At 45.6% G+C, this 19,166-nt stretch overlaps 1 protein-coding gene across 1 annotated transcript in view; it reads left to right on the forward strand.

Annotated features, from left to right (window-relative positions):
* The first annotated feature begins 10,701 nt into the window (after positions 1 to 10,701).
* RYBP (RING1 and YY1 binding protein) overlaps positions 10,702 to 19,166 on the forward strand; it is a 71,480-nt gene continuing 63,015 nt past the window's right edge. Inside the window, exons 1-2 of the mRNA XM_032458089.1 lie at positions 10,702 to 10,854; positions 11,603 to 11,728. Of these exons, the coding sequence (XP_032313980.1) occupies positions 10,823 to 10,854; positions 11,603 to 11,728 (158 nt within the window). The 5' untranslated portion in view covers positions 10,702 to 10,822. The remainder of the gene's footprint in view (positions 10,855 to 11,602; positions 11,729 to 19,166) is intronic.

Genomic DNA, 19,166 nt, shown 5'->3' on the forward strand with positions numbered 1-19,166 from the left:
TCTTTTCTTGAAAAAGCACTTCCACCTACTTTCTTCTTCTGACATTAGTTTATTCCTGACCTCCCCTAGGTTCCCCTGTGGGAGCTTGGGAACTTGGAGAGTTTAGCAGGATGGAACATGAGAGGCAGAGACTGACGGCCCTTTTCTCTTCTACTCTGCCACATTGCTTCCTTCAGACAGAGAACACGTTCCCAATTAACTACCTGGGAAGGGGGAAAATACCAGGGGAGGAAAGAACACAGAGGGACAATGACAATCCACCACTGCCCTCCACACCTTCTGTCAGCATCTGCCTAGGTCCCATTTCTCTGGGCCCAAGCGTTCCAGTAGCCAAGGCCCGCCATGTTCTCTATCCCAGTGTTGTCAGCACCTGGTATCTGGCACACAGTAGGTCTCCATACTATCAGATCTAAAACTAAAAGTAGGAAGAGAGTGGCCTTTGGAGTCAAGGAGACCTGACTGAGTCCTGCCAACTGCCTTCCTAGTTGTGTGACCTGGAGCCAGTCCCTGCCCCTCTGCCAGTGGGCAGCGGCCACAGGGAGGAATGGATATGAATTGGGGGTGGTGAGGGACACGGTGCTCCTTACAGCTCTGGTGTTTGTATGTCCCCTCCTCCCAGCCTTCCCAGACTCCAGCTCGACCTTACCATCTCTCCTCACCCTTCTAGAGGCTCAAACTTCTAGATCAGGTGCCTCTCCTCTGCAAACTCATCTTGGATGTCCAGAGATTTTTGCCCTGACTCCTCCAGGTGGATCATTTCTCTGGCTGCAGTGAATCAAATTCCGGATTCTTGAGTTCCAGGGATTCAATTTGTGATAAAGCTCAAAGTTAAGAGGTCTGGTTGTGCCACGCCTTGGCTGGGGACAGTCGGATGAGTTTCTGAGTCCCAGTTTCCTCATCTGGAAGATGGGAATGATGCTAACTAACTGAACTAGATACTTCAGAGCCTGCCTTCAAATCCCAGCCCTGCCACTTTCCAAATATGCAGCTCAGGGCAAGTGACTTTCGTCTTAGCTTCCTTGTTAATAAAAGAGGCACTATCATGGAACCTACCTCACAGTGTTATTGTGAGCATTCACTCCATTAAAAAACCTAAAGTGTTGAGCACGTGGCCTGCTAACACTCCACGTATGTCAGTTATTAGGATCTCGCACGTGGCAGGTTGCCTGTCTTCACCTACCCACAAATTCATGACATAGTATTAGTCTGCTTGGGCTGCTGTAACAAAATACTGCAGCCTGGGTGGCTTAAACCACAGAAATGTGTTGTCTCACACTGCTGGAGACTGGGCATCCAAGATCAAGCTGTGGGCAGGTTTGCTTTGTCTCGAGGGCTCTCTCCTTGGCGTGGAGACAGCCGCCTCCTGGCTGTGACCTCACGTGATCTTTCTTCCGTGTGTGTGTGTGTGTGTGTGTGTGTGTGTGTGTGTGTGTATGTATTCCTGATGTCTCTTCCTCCTAAGGACCCCGGTCAGATTGGATTAAGTCCCACACGAATGGGCTCATTTTAGCTTACTCACTGTTTTGTAGGCCCCATCTCCAAATCCACTCCCATTCTGAGGTACTGGGGGTGAGGGTGTTCCATATGCATTTGAGACGGGGGGACATCATTCAGTCCATGACAGCATGTAAATAAACCCCACCATTGGATGTTTGGCGGGCGAGCCTATTTCTTAATTTAATTCTTAATTAATGAATCCCAGGGTGTTAGGGTTTAGGGAATTTCGTTTGTGGTATAGTAGAAAAACTGTGCTCAGAAAAGCAGGTTTTGAAGCTCTGGCTTAAAACCCACTCATGGTGTCCGTGGCCTGCCTGACCCTCAGCGTGCGCCTTCTTCCTGAGGGGGTGGACGGCGGTAGCTCACGGTGGGGTGACTGTGAGGGCCCAGGGCACAGTGTGGGTGAGAGTCCTCCATGGTCCCCACCCCCTCACCAGTTTTTTGCCTCTGACCTAAAAAGACAGAACTAGATTGTTTTGATTCTTCTTCCTTTTTTTTTTTTTTTAAAGCTGAAGTATAGTTGATTTACAATCCCTCAGATGTACAGCAAAGTGAATCATTTATATACATACATATATAGTCTTTTTCAGATTCTTTTTCATTATAGGTTATTACAAAATATTGAATATAGTTCCCTGTGCTGTACAGTAGGTCCTTGTTGGTTATCTTATATGCCTGTTATTCCAAGTCCCCAGTGTACCTCTCCCCTCCGACTTCCCCCTTTCCCCTTTGGTAACCGTAAGTTTGTTTTCTATGTCTAGGAGTCTATTTCTATTTTGTAAATAAGTTCATTTGTGTCATCCTTTTTTTAGATTCCACATATAAGTGATATCCTATGATATTTGTCTTGCTCTATCTGCCTTACTTCACTTACTATGATAATGACTTTCCTTTCCATTCTCAAAATTGTGTGATTCTGATTCTAAGGGTGGAAATTCAACATCAAGAACAAGCTGCTAGGGGAGCAATTCCCAGGCCCGAGGCTCAGTAAACACTGCTGAATCGAGGAAGGAAATGGGCCATCACAGGGAACCCCCTGCTCTGCATCTTCCCGAGGCCCAAACTGCAGCAGTGCTCACGGGCACCCTTCCGTCCCTGGGTTCTGCTGTGCGTGGCTTGTCTGCTTTGGCAAGTACTCACAGCAATGTGGGCCCATAAATTAGGTGCCAGAGATAGGAAACCTCCTTGTCTTTAAGAGGACCCCAGGATGCTCTGTCAGAGAGGACCACTTGAAATTCCACATCTGCCCAACTGCCTCCAGCTCCCTCTAAAACCAGCTGTTTCCTTTTCAATGAAAGCTGGGCTCTAGAAGCAGAAATGAAGGGATGGGGTTGAGAAGTTAGATGCCGAGTTTGATTTCAAACCGTGTCCCTGACTCTGGGCACATCATTTCACTGACTCAGTGTCTTCATCTATCAAATAGGGTAATGGTAGTTCCCACCTCACTGGATCGTATGCGGCTTCAGTGGGGTAGCAAGTATAAAAGTGCTTCTTCATTCCTTCCACAAATAACTTTTGAGCTCCTCCTACATGTAGGAACATTTCCTACACTGTCCTAGGCACTAGGGATGCAGAATGAAACAAAGCAAAGCCATCATCCTAGGAGAAATTAAATTCTAGTGGGTCAGGTAAAAACAAATAATACGTCATTGATGCCAGATTGTAAAGAAAAATAAAACAGGGTGAAAGGAATGCACTGACTGGGGTCATGACATGTAAGATACCTTAGTCAGGGAGGTCCTGGATGAAGATGGGGCGTTTATCAGACACCTGGGCGACACAAGACGTGAACCCATGGGACTATCTGGGGGAAGAACAGGTAGAAAGGCCCCAAGGAATGGCTGGGCTTGGCAGGAAGCTGCAAGAGGCCGGTGTGCCCGGAGCTGGGTTGGGAGTGGGTGAAGTCAGCGGGCCTTGAAGATCAGAGTCAAGATTCTGGACTTTAATCTAAATACTCATGAGACGTCATGAGAGGACTTTGAGCAAGGGGAGTCACTTTGTCAACTACATCTTCAAAAAGGATCCTCTGACTGCTGTTTGGAGAAGAGACCTTAAAGAATCATGGTAATCACCAAGCTGATCGCCAAATATTTCCTGCATCTGCCGGGCACACAGTGGGCTGTGCTTCCTCTTGCTGAATGGGGCCACAAGACTCTGACCCATGAGCTGCGGGCAGCTGTCACGAGTGTCACTTCCAGGGCCAGCAGAACTCCTTTTCCCTCGGTCTCGGCAATCAGCAATATTAGAGGTGAAGCCCGGGTCCCAGAGGGAGGAGCCAGAGGACAGAGCTGCAGGCGGCCTGCAGTGGGCACGTCGCTTCAGTAAGAAATCCACCTTGGTCAGGATAGATCATGAAGATCTGGCAGTTGTAACCACAGCATAACCTAACACATCCTAACAGGTGCTGAGAGCAAGAGGGGAAGTGGGCAGCCAGTTAGGAGGCCCGAAGGTGATCCCAGCTTGGATTGGAGTTGACCGCAGTGGAGATGATGAGAAGTGGCTAGATTCAGAATATATATTGAAGGTTAATTGCAAAGGATTTGCCGATGGACAGAAGGGAGGGTATAAGGGAAAGAGACGAGTCACGCATGACTCTAAGATTAAGGCCTGGGTAAGTGGGTGAATTACTGAAAAGAACACTCGGGGAACACAGGATCACCCACAGTGCTAGGCACACAGCAAAACTAGAAAATGCTAGCTCTTGTGGTTACTACTATTAAGGGGGCAGGTAATATGGAATGTTGGGGACCTTTTCAATCCCAAGAGATCAAAAGTCAAATTTATTGAGGCGTTATTTATTTAATTTTATTTTATTGGTGCTTCTATTTTGTTAGCTTTCTTTTTTTTTTTAATTGAAGTATATAGTCAGTTTACAATGTTTTCGATTTCTGGTGTACAGCTTAATGTTTTAGTCATACATTTACATATATATAGTTGTTTTCATTTTCTTTTTGATTATTGAGGTATAATTTACATGTAGTAAAATTTACTCTTTTTGGTGTATTGATCTGAGTTTTGACAAATGCATTTTGCCTCGTAGCCACCTAAACAACTGAGATATAAATTACTTCCATCACCTGTCCAGTTCCCTTTTGTGGCTCCTCCCTCTGTAGTCAAAAACTCCTCCCACCCCTAACCCCTTGCAACCAGTGATCTGTTCTCCATCCTTGCAGTTTTGCCTTTTGCCTTTTCCAGAATGTCACCTAACTAGACTCACACCCTGTGTGACCTTTGGAGACTGGCTCCTTCCCCTCAGGATAATGCATCTGAGATTCACTGGTGCTGCACGAGTGTGTCAGCTGTTTGTTCCTAGTGCTCTTCCGTGGCGTGGGTGTACTTACCACTCTTTGTTTCTCATTCACCAGCTGAAGGGCCTTTGGGTTGTTTGCCAGTTTTGGTGATTACCCATAAGGCTGCTATAAATATCTCAGTTCAGGTTTTTGTGTGAACATATGTCTTTATTTCACTTGGTAAATTTCCGGAAGATTGCTGGTAAGTGCATGTTTAACTTTGTAAGAAAATGCCAAACCAGCTCCAGAGGGAGCAATCATCTTACACTCCCACTGTGTTGCGTGAGGGGGGCTCCACATCCTCCCTGGCACTTGGGAATGTCAGGATTTTTTGATGTAAGCCATTCTCATGTGTAGTGGTATCTCGCTGTGGGTTAATTTGCATTTCCCTAATGAATAATGATGTTGAGTGTCTTTCCACGTGCTCATTAGCCATACAAATATCTTTTTTTGGCAAAATCTCCATTCAGATTTTTGCTCATGTTTCATTAGGTTGCTTGTTTTTTAATTGTACAGTAAAAGGTCTTCATATATTCTGGATACAATTCCTTTACCAGCTATATGTTTTGCAAACATTTTTCTCCCAATCTTTGACTTGCTTTTCATTTTCTAGACAGCGTCTTTCAAAGAGCAGACGTTTTTAATTTGGGGGGGGGGTTGGGGAGAGGTAATTAGGTTTGTTTGTTTGTTTGTTTATAGTGTAAAGGGAGGTATTGGGGATTGAACCCAGGACCTCATGCATGCAAAAGCACACACTCTACCACTGAGCTATACCCTCCATCACCCCCCAAAGTTTTTAATTTTGATGGGGTCCAAGCTACCAACTTTTTCTTTTATGGATAATGTTTTTTTGTTGTATCTAAGGAATCTGGATCTATCCAAGGCTACAAAGATTTTTTTCTATATTTTCTTCCAGAAGTTTTATAGTTTTAGGCTTTACACTTAGGTCTATGATCTATTTTGAATGGATTTTTGTAAATGGTGTGAGGTATAACCCAGGACAAAACTGACAAAATATTTCCTACCGTGCAAGAAGCAGATCAATGAAAGTTTCTACCTCTGATAAGCACATGCTCAGGTGACATTGTAGCTGGTTGCAAAATCTGGTTAAGGTTCAAACAGATGGTCCTGGAAGCTCCACCTCTTTCTGGCTCCAGGGTTGCTTCTTCAGAAGTTGATCCTATCTTCAGAAATATTCTACAGATATCCCCAGTGATACCAGCCCAGGCCTGAGTTTTTCCAGTGAAATGAGCTAGGTTTTCCGCAGTTCCTAGGACACTCCAGCTAGTTAGTTGCTTCAAGAAACAAAGTTCTCTCTTAAACCATTGAAGGAACACTCAGCATAAAGTACGGCATTAAGTCTTGGCAATTACAATCGCAGTCTTAACCCTCCTAGCTTTTATCCTTTTGGGGCAGCTTTTTCAGGCACTGATACTGTTTTCTCTTTCTCTTCCCCTTAATCACACTATCTTGGAAAGTTTCGTGAAAATTATTTAGATTTTGGTGCACGTAAAACATCAAGAATAAAACTGGTGAGGAGGGAGGGTTAGGAAGGCAACACAGATTTGTCAACTTGGGATTTTGTCAACTGAGGATGTTTTAAGCAAGGCAACTACTGTGTACTATTGCTAACATTCCATTTTAAAAAGGAGCATTTAAGTAACCCAACCCTCTGAGAAAAGAAAAAAATTGGAAGGACATAATCTCGGAATAAAAAACAGTCTTTGCTGAGAACCAACTCATTGGTAATTTACTTGCACGTACAAAAGGATTCGTCCATTTACCCCCTTAGTGTTCTCATTTCACTGCAGATTGGCAAAAATCTCACCCCGAACCACATTTGGACTCAGACCATAGGAAAGTGTAACCTGGGTGGGGCGGGGTAAGCCCTCAGGTATTTGGAGAAGGGCTTTTTTCTTTCACTTGTTTGTATTACCTTTGTTGGGTATTGCTCAAGTTCAAAGTCCCAGTCTTAGTGAGTATTTAGGTTTTCTCCCTGGAGTTGCACTTGCAAATTCACAGGCAGGAGGAAGCTGAGTTGATAATGTTCTGGACCCTCCTCTTGACAGCCAACAGTAGTTTTTGCTGCTTTCCTGAGCAAAAGAAAGGAGGGAAGAAGCTCCTGCGAACTGCCCTTCCTGGTGCAACTCTCAAGCCAAGTCCCCGCTCCAAGGGGTCTGCCTCTCCCAGCCGCTCATTCGTGAAGGCAGACCACAGACAGTCTCAGGCAGTCAAAGAGTCTTGGTACAACTATCAGTGGCTTCCATGGCCCTCCGGATAAAGACTCCACTCCCATCTGAGCCCACCCTGCCACACAGGATCTAGTGGGGGTCGACCTCTCTGGCCTCATCTCTCCTCTCCCACAGGGCTTCTGCCACAGCTCTCCTCCCAAGCTCCTGACCCCTGAATGCTCTTCCTTTCTCTGTTCCGAGGCAATCTCACCTTGCATCCTGTACTTTGTCTTTGCAGCTGCTGTCACAATCATAATTAATTACTCAAATAAAGTCTGCCTTCTCAACTAGAATGTAAACTCCAAAAGATCAGGAATCAAGTCTATCTTGTTTATCCGATCTTCCAGTTCCTGGCATGGGGCATGGCACCTAGACGCTCCTCAATAAATTATTGTTAAGTGAAAGAAATTCTTTTCAACACATGTTTACCAGGCACTGTTCTAGGCGTTTATATATAACACTGTGTGTACTTGGGCGAGGGGGGAGACAAAAAGAGAAAAAAATCCTTGCCGTTATAGAGCTTACACTCTTCTGGGCAAAGATCTGGTACAGAAGATAAGTAAACGGCACGGTATGTTGGACGGTGATAAGTGCAAAAGAGAAAAAAGTAAAGCAGTTAAGGGACACACCAGTTGCAGGCTGGTGGATGATATTTTTAGATTTGGTAACCAGGGAAAACTGGTCACTGAGAATGTGACTTTTAAGCAAAGACCTGAAGGAAGTGAGACAGCTGAAAATGTGGTTATCCGGGGAAAGAGCATTCCAAGCATATGGAACAGCAAGTGCAAAGGCCCTGCAGTGGGAGCATGACTTGTTCCTGGAACAGCTAAGAAGTGTGACTGAGGTGGAGTGAATGAGAGGAAAGAAGGCAGAACATCAAAATGTGGTCTTTTAATCTGTCTTGTGTATCCATGGAATCATTTAGATCAGACATTTCTCGGGGAGTGCTACTAGCCAGCATCTATGCTACAAACATGGGTTTCTCATAGTTTTTAAAGCAGTAGAACACTTCCATCAAATGAAACATGAGATGGAAGTTCAAGGTAGGAAACAGGAGCAGGAGAGGGGCTGTGTGTCAACTTCCACTCATCCCTTCACCCCATACTGGTTCAAGGTGACACCATGAAAAAAGATTTGTTCCCCACCCAGCTCAGATTGAAAGCACCGCTCTAGAATCATAGTCTGATGCTCTGCCTAGAGCCATGCCCTTCTACCGCACATTGCTCCAGAAGTAGCCATGTCTGGTTCCTGGAACTACCAGGAGACTTTCAATAGATATTTACCTCCAACATGTGAATTAAGTTAGAGCTTTTACAGTAAGAACCACATGGTGATGTGTGGGTCTGATATGTTCCTAGAAATTAGTTGTCTATTTTGGAACTTTTTTTTTTCTTAAAACCATTTTTTAAACTTTTTCTTTTTTTGAAAAGGTAAGACAGGTCAAAGACAGGCACACAAAAATATATTTAAAAAGTCAGTCTCCTGTGTATAACTAAATTATCATGTATTTGCTATGGAATTCTACACACTTGAAACAAAAATGAACTACAATATGGGAGAATACCACAAATGTCATGTTGAGCAAAAAGTACCAGCCAGATGCAGACGGTACATACCATATGATCCATGTATATGACATTCACCAACAGGCAAAGCAAATCTTTGGTGACAGAAGTTGAAACAGTGGTTACCCACAGGGTGGGGAGTAACTTCAACAAGAAGATGAAAGTATTCTATATCTTGAACTGGAAAGTGCATGCATAGGTGTGGTAGATACACATAAAAATTCATGGAGCTGCAAACCAACGTGTGCATTTTACTTTAGGTAAATAAGAATAAAGTCAGTCTCCTTCCCACTACCTGTGGCTCCCAGCTACCCAGCTTCCGTCCCCAGTGGCCACTCCTCCAGCTGGGATTTCTTAATGCCCCTTTTCTCTCAGTACCTTCACCCCAGGGACAGAGTCCTGGGAGCAAGCCAGGCAGACACCAGAGGCCAAGGCTGTGGGCACCGGGCCATGGCTTGTGTGCACGCCCCTCGCCTTTCTCTGGCCTCTTTGGCCCTTAGCCCTGTGCCTCCCCCCTCCTCTTCCTCCTGTCCTCCTTGAAGGGTGGCTTGGGAGGTTGCTGACCCTTGCTAAACAGTGTTATCCCTGCTGGCCCTCCAGGGTGTGCCGGCCTAGAAAGGACAGCATGTGCTGATCAAGCTTATCGTTGACACATTCCCTCCCTCTTTTATTCTCTCTCTTCTGATCCCTGGACTGATCCTAGGACTTCTTGCTCCCTGGGCACTCAGTCTCAGAGAGCTTCCCTGGTCTCCTGCCCTGGTATGCTTCCCTTTTATGGGGTGGTCTTGATAACAACCTGCCTTGTGTTTGCATATAAACTGGGGTGGGGGGGCTACCTCAGAGGAAACCGAAGGCCTGTCTTATCTTCCCTCCATACCCTATCCCCACCCCCCACCTTTTAGCATCATCCTTTGACTCTGTCCCTACTCCCACCCAGGACTTCAGCCCAGCCAAGTCTTTCATCTTATCATCTGTGGTCCTCCCCTTACCACAATTCCCCATTGCCTGAGGACAGAGGGGCCTGAGTCACGTTCAAGTCACTCTGGCAAGCGTTCTTGGAGCAGGGCAGAAAGTAAAGTGTACTACTTGTTCCTCACCTCCAAGAAGCTTTTAAAGCCAGGGAAATGGTGCACAACCCAGGCCCAATTGTAATAGTTCTCAATCCAATACTTTGTATCGGTCCTTTCTAAGTGCTAGGCACCGATCTGCATGCTTTCCGTGCATTACGTCCCTGAATTTCCCAAATGACCTAAGGAAGATGTTTTTAGCCTCTTTTTGGAGATGAAGGCGCTGAGACATAAGGTTAAACTGTTGGCATGTGGCCGAAGGGATCTGAACAGCAAGCTCCCTAGGGAAATGCCCTACTTAAGCTCTGGGGGGGCCCAGGCAGGAGCTGAGTGTCCGGCCTTGGGGGACATTTAGTTGTGCCACACCCTGTCAGCACACTTCCCTCTTGCGTCAGGGGCCAGGGAAGGGGCTTCGGGGCGGCGTACAGGCTGGAGGCAGGGACTTCACAAGAGGCTGATACAAAGCTCCACGTGGCAGAGGAGCAGAAGCGCGCGGGGGAGCCCGGGCCAAAAGAGGCCCTACCGGCTCCCGGGGCACTGCAAGCCTCGAGGCACTGCGAGCGTCGCGGCTGTTGCAAGCCCCAGCGGCGCGCGAAAACTGCGCGCAACTACTTCCCTGAGGCGGCTTCGGGGCCGGGGGCCGGGCGAAAGCCCCACGGGGCGCCGCGTGGAGCCTGGCGCCCAGCGCCGGCACCCGGGCGCGGCCACGTGCGCCCCGCCGGGCTCGCACGCTCCGCCGCGCCGGGCCGCGGGGCCAGCGGCAGGCACGCGCGCCCCCAGCGCGCACACACTCCCGGGCACGCACACCGGCGGCCCGGCCCACGTCCGCCCCGCCCCGCCCTTTCCCGCGTCCCGCCCCCGCCCTCGCGGCGCCGGCCGCCGCCTTCCCATTGGCCGCCTGGCGCGTGACGCGAGGCGCCCGGCCCCGCCCCTCGTCAGTCACTCGGCGGAGGCGGCGCTGGCGGGGACTAGTCTCGTCCGGAGACTGGCAGCGGCGGCGGCGGCGGCGGCAGCAGCAGCAGCGGCGACGGCAGGAGCTCGAGCCCCAGCGGCTGAGGGCGGGCGGGCGCGGGGGAGGGAGGGGGGCCGGTCCGCGACGACTCCCCGGACGGCGTTTCTCCTCCGAGCGGCGCCGGGTTCGGCTTTGGGGGGGGCGGGGGTACAGCCCATCCATGACCATGGGCGACAAGAAGAGCCCGACCAGGTACCTGCTCCGAGCTGAGGGGGCGGAAGGGGAGGGAGGACTGGGGGCGGGCGGGGGCCGGCGACGACTAGGCCCCGGAGCCACCCGGGGCGGGGGGAGGCGCTGCTAAGATGGAGATCCGGGGGCGGGGGGAGGCGGCGGCGGCGGGCGGTGGCGGTGGCGGCGGCGGGAGGCGGTGTCGCTCCTGCTCGGGGCCGGCGGCTGTGCGCGCCGCAGCCATGGCGGCTCCTCCTCAGCCGCCCTCCGCCGCCGCCGCCGCCACTCCTCCCAGACAAAGGGAGATTTAACCAGGTGGGGAGGGAGGGAGGGCGCGAGCATGGGAGGGGAGAGGGAAGGAGCCTGCCCACTCCCCGCCGCCGGCCTCGGGCTGCCCCTGCGCGCCCCCTCCAGATCCGGCCCGCGGCTCCCCTCCCGGCCCCCCCAGCCCCACGCTCAAGTCCACAAGTCCGCCCGCTTCCTGCGCCCGCCGCGGCCCTTCCCGGGGCGCCGCCGCCGCCTACTGTGCGAGGCAGCACGGCCCGGGCCCGGAGGCTGCGGGGCGCCGGTGGGGGCGCGGCGTCCCCTCCCCCGGTCCCTCTCCTCGTCCCCGAAAAGGGTGGGTGGGTGGTCGGTCGCCCGAGCGAAGTTTCCAGCGCCTGATTCCTGCGAAAATACGACGCCTCACCACCGCCTGTTTTGCTGTCTTTCCCCCCTTTTCCTGCTCCCTGACTCTTCCCTCCCCTTTCCCCCACTCCTCATTCCGCCGAAGGCCAAAAAGACAAGCAAAACCTGCCGCAGACGAAGGCTTTTGGGATTGTAGTGTCTGCACCTTCAGAAACAGCGCCGAAGCCTTCAAATGCAGCATCTGCGATGTGAGGAAAGGCACCTCCACCAGGTACTTGAAGATCTGTGTTACCTTTTGTTATAGGACTTTTTTTCTTTTTTTCTTTTTCAAAGTGGGGAAGAAGGTTGTGAGCTCTACTTCTGCCCTCTTTCCAACTTGTTGATGATGGGTTTTTCTGCATTTGGGAGGGGGTGTTGATGTGTGGTTTTGGTTGTGTGTATTTCATGTTGGGTGCAAAGCCTCATGTTCACTGAATGATTTATGGGAGGGAATTTTTCCAGGTTTTGTCTTACTTCAAACAGATCCTGAATTTATTTGACACTTGAATCCTTTGGCTTATTGGTACTGGAACCAAACGTAGTACTTTTGCTATGGATTCTAGGACATTAGACCGTTTATTTTTGCCATGTGCAAAATGTTTTTAATTTACTTGCCCTGAATTATTTTTCTCTTCTCTGAGAAATGGAGTGGTGGTTGTACGGTAAAGTGGTGGTTGTGCTTTTCCTGTCCTGAGCTGCAAATGTCTGGTTTTTTTCTTGCACTTGAAAATGAATGCTGGGGTTTGATAAAGAAAGTGCATTTTGGGGAAGACTGAAGGGTCAGTTTGTGTATGGTTGGGGTTTTTTTTTTTCTGATTAGCTTATGCAGAGTGGTGATGGAGGACGATTTTTGCAAAGTGTGAAATGAACGGTGTGATTATGTTGGAGTTTTGTTTAAAGCTTTACTATGATGAAAAGAATGTTGAGAAAATTCCTTTTCATTTTGTTGGAGATACTAAACCTTCGGGTATCAAAACGAGTTGAACTACTCCATAATCAACATTTAGATGTACTTGGATGAAATCTCGAAGCTAATTTTGTAGTTTTCCTGTCATCTTTTAACTTGTATCTGGAATGTGTTTCAGTGATGTTAAGAGTTTGAAGTTAAACTATTCTTTATGCCGTTTAATGGTCAGACATTGGAGTGTGTGTGTATGTGTGTGTGTGTGAAAGGAACACAGAAAGAGTGAGTTCCTGGTGGATCTTTAAAGTTGGTTGCCAAAAGTCTCATTTCATCAGATACTTACTTTTTAATTGGTGGTGTTCCAACATGACCTTATAAGTAGTGCTCTGCATTTCTAACTAGGTATTTGTTCTTTGATTAAATGAATGTGTTCTGTTAGGGTTTAGATGCTTTATTTATACCTTGGAGTAAGTAGGGTATTGGGCAACTTGAGAATAACTGGGATGAATTGGTTCAGTGACTGGTGGATCAGTTCTGTGAATTCCACTAACTCTAAATAATGAGACCTTTGAATAAAAATACTCAGGAACTAGAAATATTTCCCCGTAAGTAGTTTTTAAAGTGAACTCATATCAATATTTTCTGTTATCATAGAGCAGAAAGAACACCCATTGGGAGCTTAGTAGATTTTGTTTTGCTGTCTAAAACAGGGAATTCCATCAAATGACATGAACGTTTAGAAATGTATTTGTTATCTAAAGCGGTAGTGATTGTATTTTATTTATGAGTAATGTTTTTTTACGTGTAGAATCCCTCAGAGGCCAAACCTCTTTATTGTGGTTTTGCTTTGAGTGTTACCGTAGATGATGTTCAAGTAAATGACTAGGAAACTCCTAAGAACTTGAGAACTTTACTGATGAAGAGAAACTTAAAGCAAATTCAAGTTTACATCCGATGTATTGCTGGGAAAAATTATCTCATAATAAAATGCATTTCAGTTTCTGCAAGTAGAAAAAAATCTGACTCATCAACTTTTTGGAAGCACGTGGAAGGTTTTGACTTTAAAAACAATATAGATGCTAAAATGTTTTGAGTCACAGATGACAGCAGTGGAATTCAGTTTTTTCAACAAATGTATTATTAATAATGAAAATATTCTATAGTCTGTTCAGGGATAGGATACTCACTTATTCTTTTTGAGAATCTCCTAGTAATTTTTTGATGTCTGTGGTTGTATAGAATTTGAACAGATTTTAGACATCTGAGGACTTAAAATCTTACCAACTCTTGATATTCTTACATAGCTTAAATTAGCTTCATCTTGGTTATTGTCAGTATTTTGGTGTGTTAGATCTAGAACTCTATAAAAAGACTTTACCCTAGAAGTCATTAATCGGAAGGCAAATAACATTTTGTGTTTCTTATGCAGTGAATGGGCTTCATGTGTAAATTTTGTAGGTTTCTGTTCTGTCCAGTGTATTAACTTGGTTAATTTCTGTGTGCTGCTAATTACTGCTCTGTTTTTTACCTGGACCTTTTTCTTGTAATTTTCTAGGATAATTTTTAAATAATAAAAGGAAGTCTAACCTGTTGACTGGTATAGAAATTGGGTTTTATTGCTCTGAGCTGCTGTTTCATATTTTAACAGCTTTGCTAGTTGGCTAGCCCAGTGGTCATTTGGAGTTTGTTCATCACTCTTGTCGTTGTTGCCGTCGTATATCTACCAGTAAAGCAAAGAAGTCAGCTTTGAATTAGTGGTAGTCCAGTAGGACACAGAACTGTGTATACCCTTTGAGATTAGAATTGATGTTACTCAATTTGATTAGGAAAATATTGCTACTCATCCAAAGAACATTTAATTCCTAGGATGTGAAAGATTCTGCTCGACATGGTGGGGGGGTGTTAAAAAAGGTTGGTAAGACACTTCCAGGAATGACCATAATCCAAGTTATAACGGTTCTAAGAGAGGTATAAACAAAGTGCTATGGGAAGTCCCAGCACTCGGGGTTGGGCATCAGTTAGAAGGATTTCCCCCTCCCCCCAACTCTTCTGGACAAGGAGAATTGATATCTACAAAATTACCTGCCATCTTTCACTGTTACTGCTATGTGTACTAGATAAATTTAATTCTGCAGGTAGAGTCATGAAAGTAATTTAGAAGGTCTTTTCTTTCTGGAGCAGCATAAAGCAGAATGAAAGATCAGAAGCTCCAAAGGAACGTGTTACGAGAAGGAGGTGGCACCACTTCCTAGGCTACTTAGAAGTTCAGGGGGCGGTAGAGATCTCTATTTTGAATGTACTATCAATTTTATGTGGGGTATCTTTGGTTCTTAAACTTCTTTTTCCATCTACACTGTTCCACGTTCTACCCTTTGCCGGTTATTTTTTTTTTAATAGTTTTATTGAAGCATAATTTACTTATCATAAAACCCACCAATTGTTCAAGTGTACAATTCAGTGATTTTTAGTAATTTTAAAAAGTTGTACAGCCATCACCACAATCCAGTTTTAGAACGTGTCCACCACTTTGAATGGTTTCCTTCTGCCTGTTCTGTGGCGTCCTTTTACCCAGTCTTCAGTACTGGAGCCCGGAGGAGGCACCTGCTGCTGGCCGGTTGCCTTCCCACCAGGCTAACGTGCTCTAAGCCTTTCGAGGTAGTAAATAAAGGAGTGCGCATAGAAGCTGGTTGTGGGTGGGGAAGAGACACTATCCCTTCCCTAGGTGATAGCTAAAGTAGTATTTCCCAGCCCATTTTGCCAGTCTCCTGAAAGAGGGTGCCAGTTTTTAAAAGGAAAAAAAGCAAAACAAAAGCACAAATTCACAGATTTACCTAACCGTTGTCCTGTTAAGTTGAAGTTCTTGAGTGTTGGGCAGAGTAACTTCCTAGACTTGGTGATAAATTAAATATACTTTACTTTTGTTCTTATTTCTTTGAACGCAGTGGTCTCTTTAAACATTGCTAAAACATTGCTGCAGCTCGTCTTGATTAGTGGTTTTTGATAAATAACTGCATGTTGACCTTCCCATACTGCTTAACACTCATTGGAAAATCGGAAAATTTTTGCACTGGGTAATTACCATAGACTTAAAATTTTTCTCAGCTTCATCTCCAGATTTTTATCATGGTGTTGAGTTGAAATCATGTTTTATTTAATTCCTGTTTATTTGAATACTATCTTCCTGAAAAGTGTACTGTATTTAGAGCTTTTTTTTTTTAATGGAGGCACTGGGGATTGAACCCAGAACCTAGAGCATACTAAGCACACACCCTACCACTGAGCTGTACCCTCCCCCCTTGTATTTAGAGCTTTTACAGAAAAATAAAAGTGAGCAGTTTGCTGTAAGATATGTAATAAAATTGGCTTTAAAGAAAAGTTGGTACTCAGAATATCTACTGGAAAGTTGGTACTCTGTTGATAGTGTGTAAAACGTTTTCTTTGTTCAGGAACTCTCTGATTCTTCGCACTTAGAGCTGTGGACTTTGTCTCCCCTTAAATTCAAATACCCAAACATCCCAAAGTCTCTTGAGTAGTTTTGGAGTGCTTTAGAAGTGGGAAACACATATTTAGTGAAACGTGACAGTTTTGCTCTTTGCTGAAAGCTTCAGAAGCGCATCATCTGGTGACACTTTTCAGATAGGAAGACTTCCAGAAAGCAGAGGGGGTTCCTAACCTGGAGCGAGGCTAGGCCCTTCCCCACCACAGTGGTTTTGCTCCTTAGGCCATATTGGGTTTACTGAAGTGTTGGTCATTCATAAAACTTCTCCATAAAATACGTCGAAAAATTACCTGTCTTCCAAATCATCAAACCTTGTCAAACCTTTCAGCCTCGAAGCTCTTACAAAAGTGGGAACAGTTTTAAAGATCACTCTTACTCAGAAATGGAGTGATAATTTATTTTGTATTTGCTATTACATTGAACTTAACTGATTTATTGGTACTGACTTGATCTTTTGTATACTGGATGACCTTGAAGTAAATTACCTGGGTAGTTGTGGTTATTTGACAAGTTTTTATTGAGTATGCAGCCATCTGGGCTCTGGGTGTACAGTGGTGTAAAGACAGACAAGGTCTTTGTTTTCATGGAGCTTGAAATACTATGGAGAGGAAAAGAAAATAAACAAGTGAACAGAAAAATAAGATAATTTCAGCTAGAGACAAGTACTACGAAGAAATTTGAGCAGGGTAGGGAACTGTAGAGTGAGGAGAGCTGGGTGGAGTGATGCTTTATAGACATTGTTGAGATGCACACTTGCCTTTTTAGGAAACGCTGGTGCTGCTTTCTTATGGAGCAAGGGGATTGTGATTTCTGGAGGTTTACCTGTGCCAGTTAGCTCATTTGGTTGGGGACAGTTTAGAGTTCGAGTGTTTGTGCGTAGGCTACTCAACTTGTCTTAGTTGCGTGTTGTAGACTAAACTCAGACCAGCTAATGGGTCAGTATATCCTATTACAGTTGACCCTTAAACGACTGGGAGGTTAGTGGCACCAATATCCGCCCTCCTGGGCGCTGTCAAAAATCCATGTAACAATTGTCCCTCAGCATCCTAGGGGCATGTGTACCAGGACCCACCATGGGTTTCCCAGGATGCTCAAGTTCCATAGTTGGCCTCTGTACCTGTGGTTCTGTGTCTGTGGATTTAACCAACCATGGATTGTGTAGGACCGTAGTCCATATTTATTGGGAAAAATCTATGTATAAATGGACATGGGCAGTTTAAACCCATGTTGTTCAAAGCTCAGCTGTTACTTAGGATGGGAGGTTTTGAATGGATTCAGTTGTGTATTGTTTATTCATGCTTCATATATTTATTGTGTGCTTCTGTAGATGCTGAAGAAATTCCAAGTGGCTGTAGTTTACCAAGATAGTTATCAGCACTAACTCAGTTCATCAGTACTTCTGGTAATAGTGGGTCTCCAGATGTCTCCTTCACAAGTTGAACTAAAACATTCTACAGTCATTGTGGCTCTCATTTTTCCTTTTGCCCTGTCACCAAAGGAGGCCTTTTCTCTTTGTGGCATCTTCCTTTATACTTCCTATCACTAGCTCCCCTCCTGTGTTTTTTCTTTTTACCTTTGTATTTTTAAGTTAAACTTTTTTAACTCTAGCATGCGTATGGAGAAGTGCACAAATGATAAGGCTTGATAAACTTTCACAAAGTGAGTGCGCCTGTGTAACCAGCATCCAGATTAAGAAACAGCATTACCAGAACCCTAGAAGTCCTTCGGGTGCTCTTACAGTGTCTTCCCCCTACCCCAACGCTGTCCTGACTTCTAACACTGGAGATGAGTTTTGCTTGGTTTTGAACTTCATTTAAGTGGAGTCATACAGTATAGTTTGTACTCTTTGGGGTCTGGCTTCTTCCACTCATTGTTGTATTTATGAATATCCGTGTTGTGTGTAGTTCTTGTTTCTTTTACTAGTGCTGTTTATCCTAAGACTGTCTTAGAGCTCAACTCTGCATACAGGTCCCTAACACTGTTCTAGAGATAGGATCTCTCCTCAGCTTCTTGTCATTACCTACACCCTTGAACACAGCTGTCTCCTCCCAGCAACACCGTAAATCCACACACATCATTAGGTGAAAGGAATAAGACCTGGTATGGGGAACTTTCTAGAATATTTAAACGGAGTAAATAAACTTTTGCCTTTTGTGAGTTGTATTGTTCATCATTTATATTTGACGGCATTGGTTAAATTGAAAATTCCTGCTCTTAAGGAATCTAACAGACTTGTTGAAAGGATAAGACAATAAAAAGATAGCCAGCGGTATGAACTGCATGGTGGGCTTGGAATAATGAGTAGTAGTACTTTTTAGAGGAGATGGAGATGGTCAGTCTGGGGGGGTATGATGAGGAGGGCCTAGCTGAATCTGGGGTTTAAAATAGGCCTTTTTGATTCTTGGATGTAGGATTTATTGTGCAGGTTGATACAGGTTCTCTGTCCCTGCCTACCTCCTTTTTAACTGTTTACTCTCTTCAGATGTCATCCATACCTTTCCACTTCTCTTTACAGGTTGGTAATCCCCAGATGCTGTTTACTAACCACTTGTCACCACCCGCATGCACACATACATTTGACAGACAGATCCAGCTGGTTCTTGGGCCTCTCCACTTGGGACAACTTAAGTTATGTCCTGGTTCTCATTGCCTCTAGGATAAAGTCCAAATCCGGAGCACCACAAAGGGCTTCTGATTTGGTCTTTTACCATTTCTGTAGGATTTCTGGAAGCAGCCTGCCACCACCCCATCTGCCCTCCACGCACAGCATGTGTGTTTCATGCCAGACTGCTTGGTGTTTTCCTAACATGGACCGTGATGTCTCATTTCCATACCATCACACGTTCTTTTCCTCTGGATTTTCTTCCGAAGTGCCGCTCCTTCCTTTTGAGTCCTGGCTGACTCCTATTTGTCCTTCTAGGTGGCTCAGGACGCCTTTCCATCACCTGCAATCATGTATGCTCTTTGTAACACTTGAACTGTTTTTTTATTTGATTGCCTCTGTTACGTGTTCACCTTTTTTGAAGGCAGGACCTTTCTTTTCAAAGCCTTATTTTCTTATGTCTGTTACAATAAGGGCACCTAGCAGGGGTTCAGTGAATGTATATAGAGAGTAGGTGAAGACTGGAAGTTTCAACTGGAGTTGTCTTTAATACTGTTCCAGTTAGGAGTTCTAATACATACTTTTGCATATTGGGGCTAGCATCCTATATGTAAAGTTACTGGATTAGGGGAGATTTGTCTTTATGAAGTGTGTCTTTAAAAAGT

The sequence above is a fragment of the Camelus ferus genome, chromosome 17, assembly GCF_009834535.1.
Source record: "Camelus ferus isolate YT-003-E chromosome 17, BCGSAC_Cfer_1.0, whole genome shotgun sequence".
In the NCBI taxonomy this organism is placed as follows: Eukaryota; Metazoa; Chordata; class Mammalia; order Artiodactyla; family Camelidae; genus Camelus; species Camelus ferus.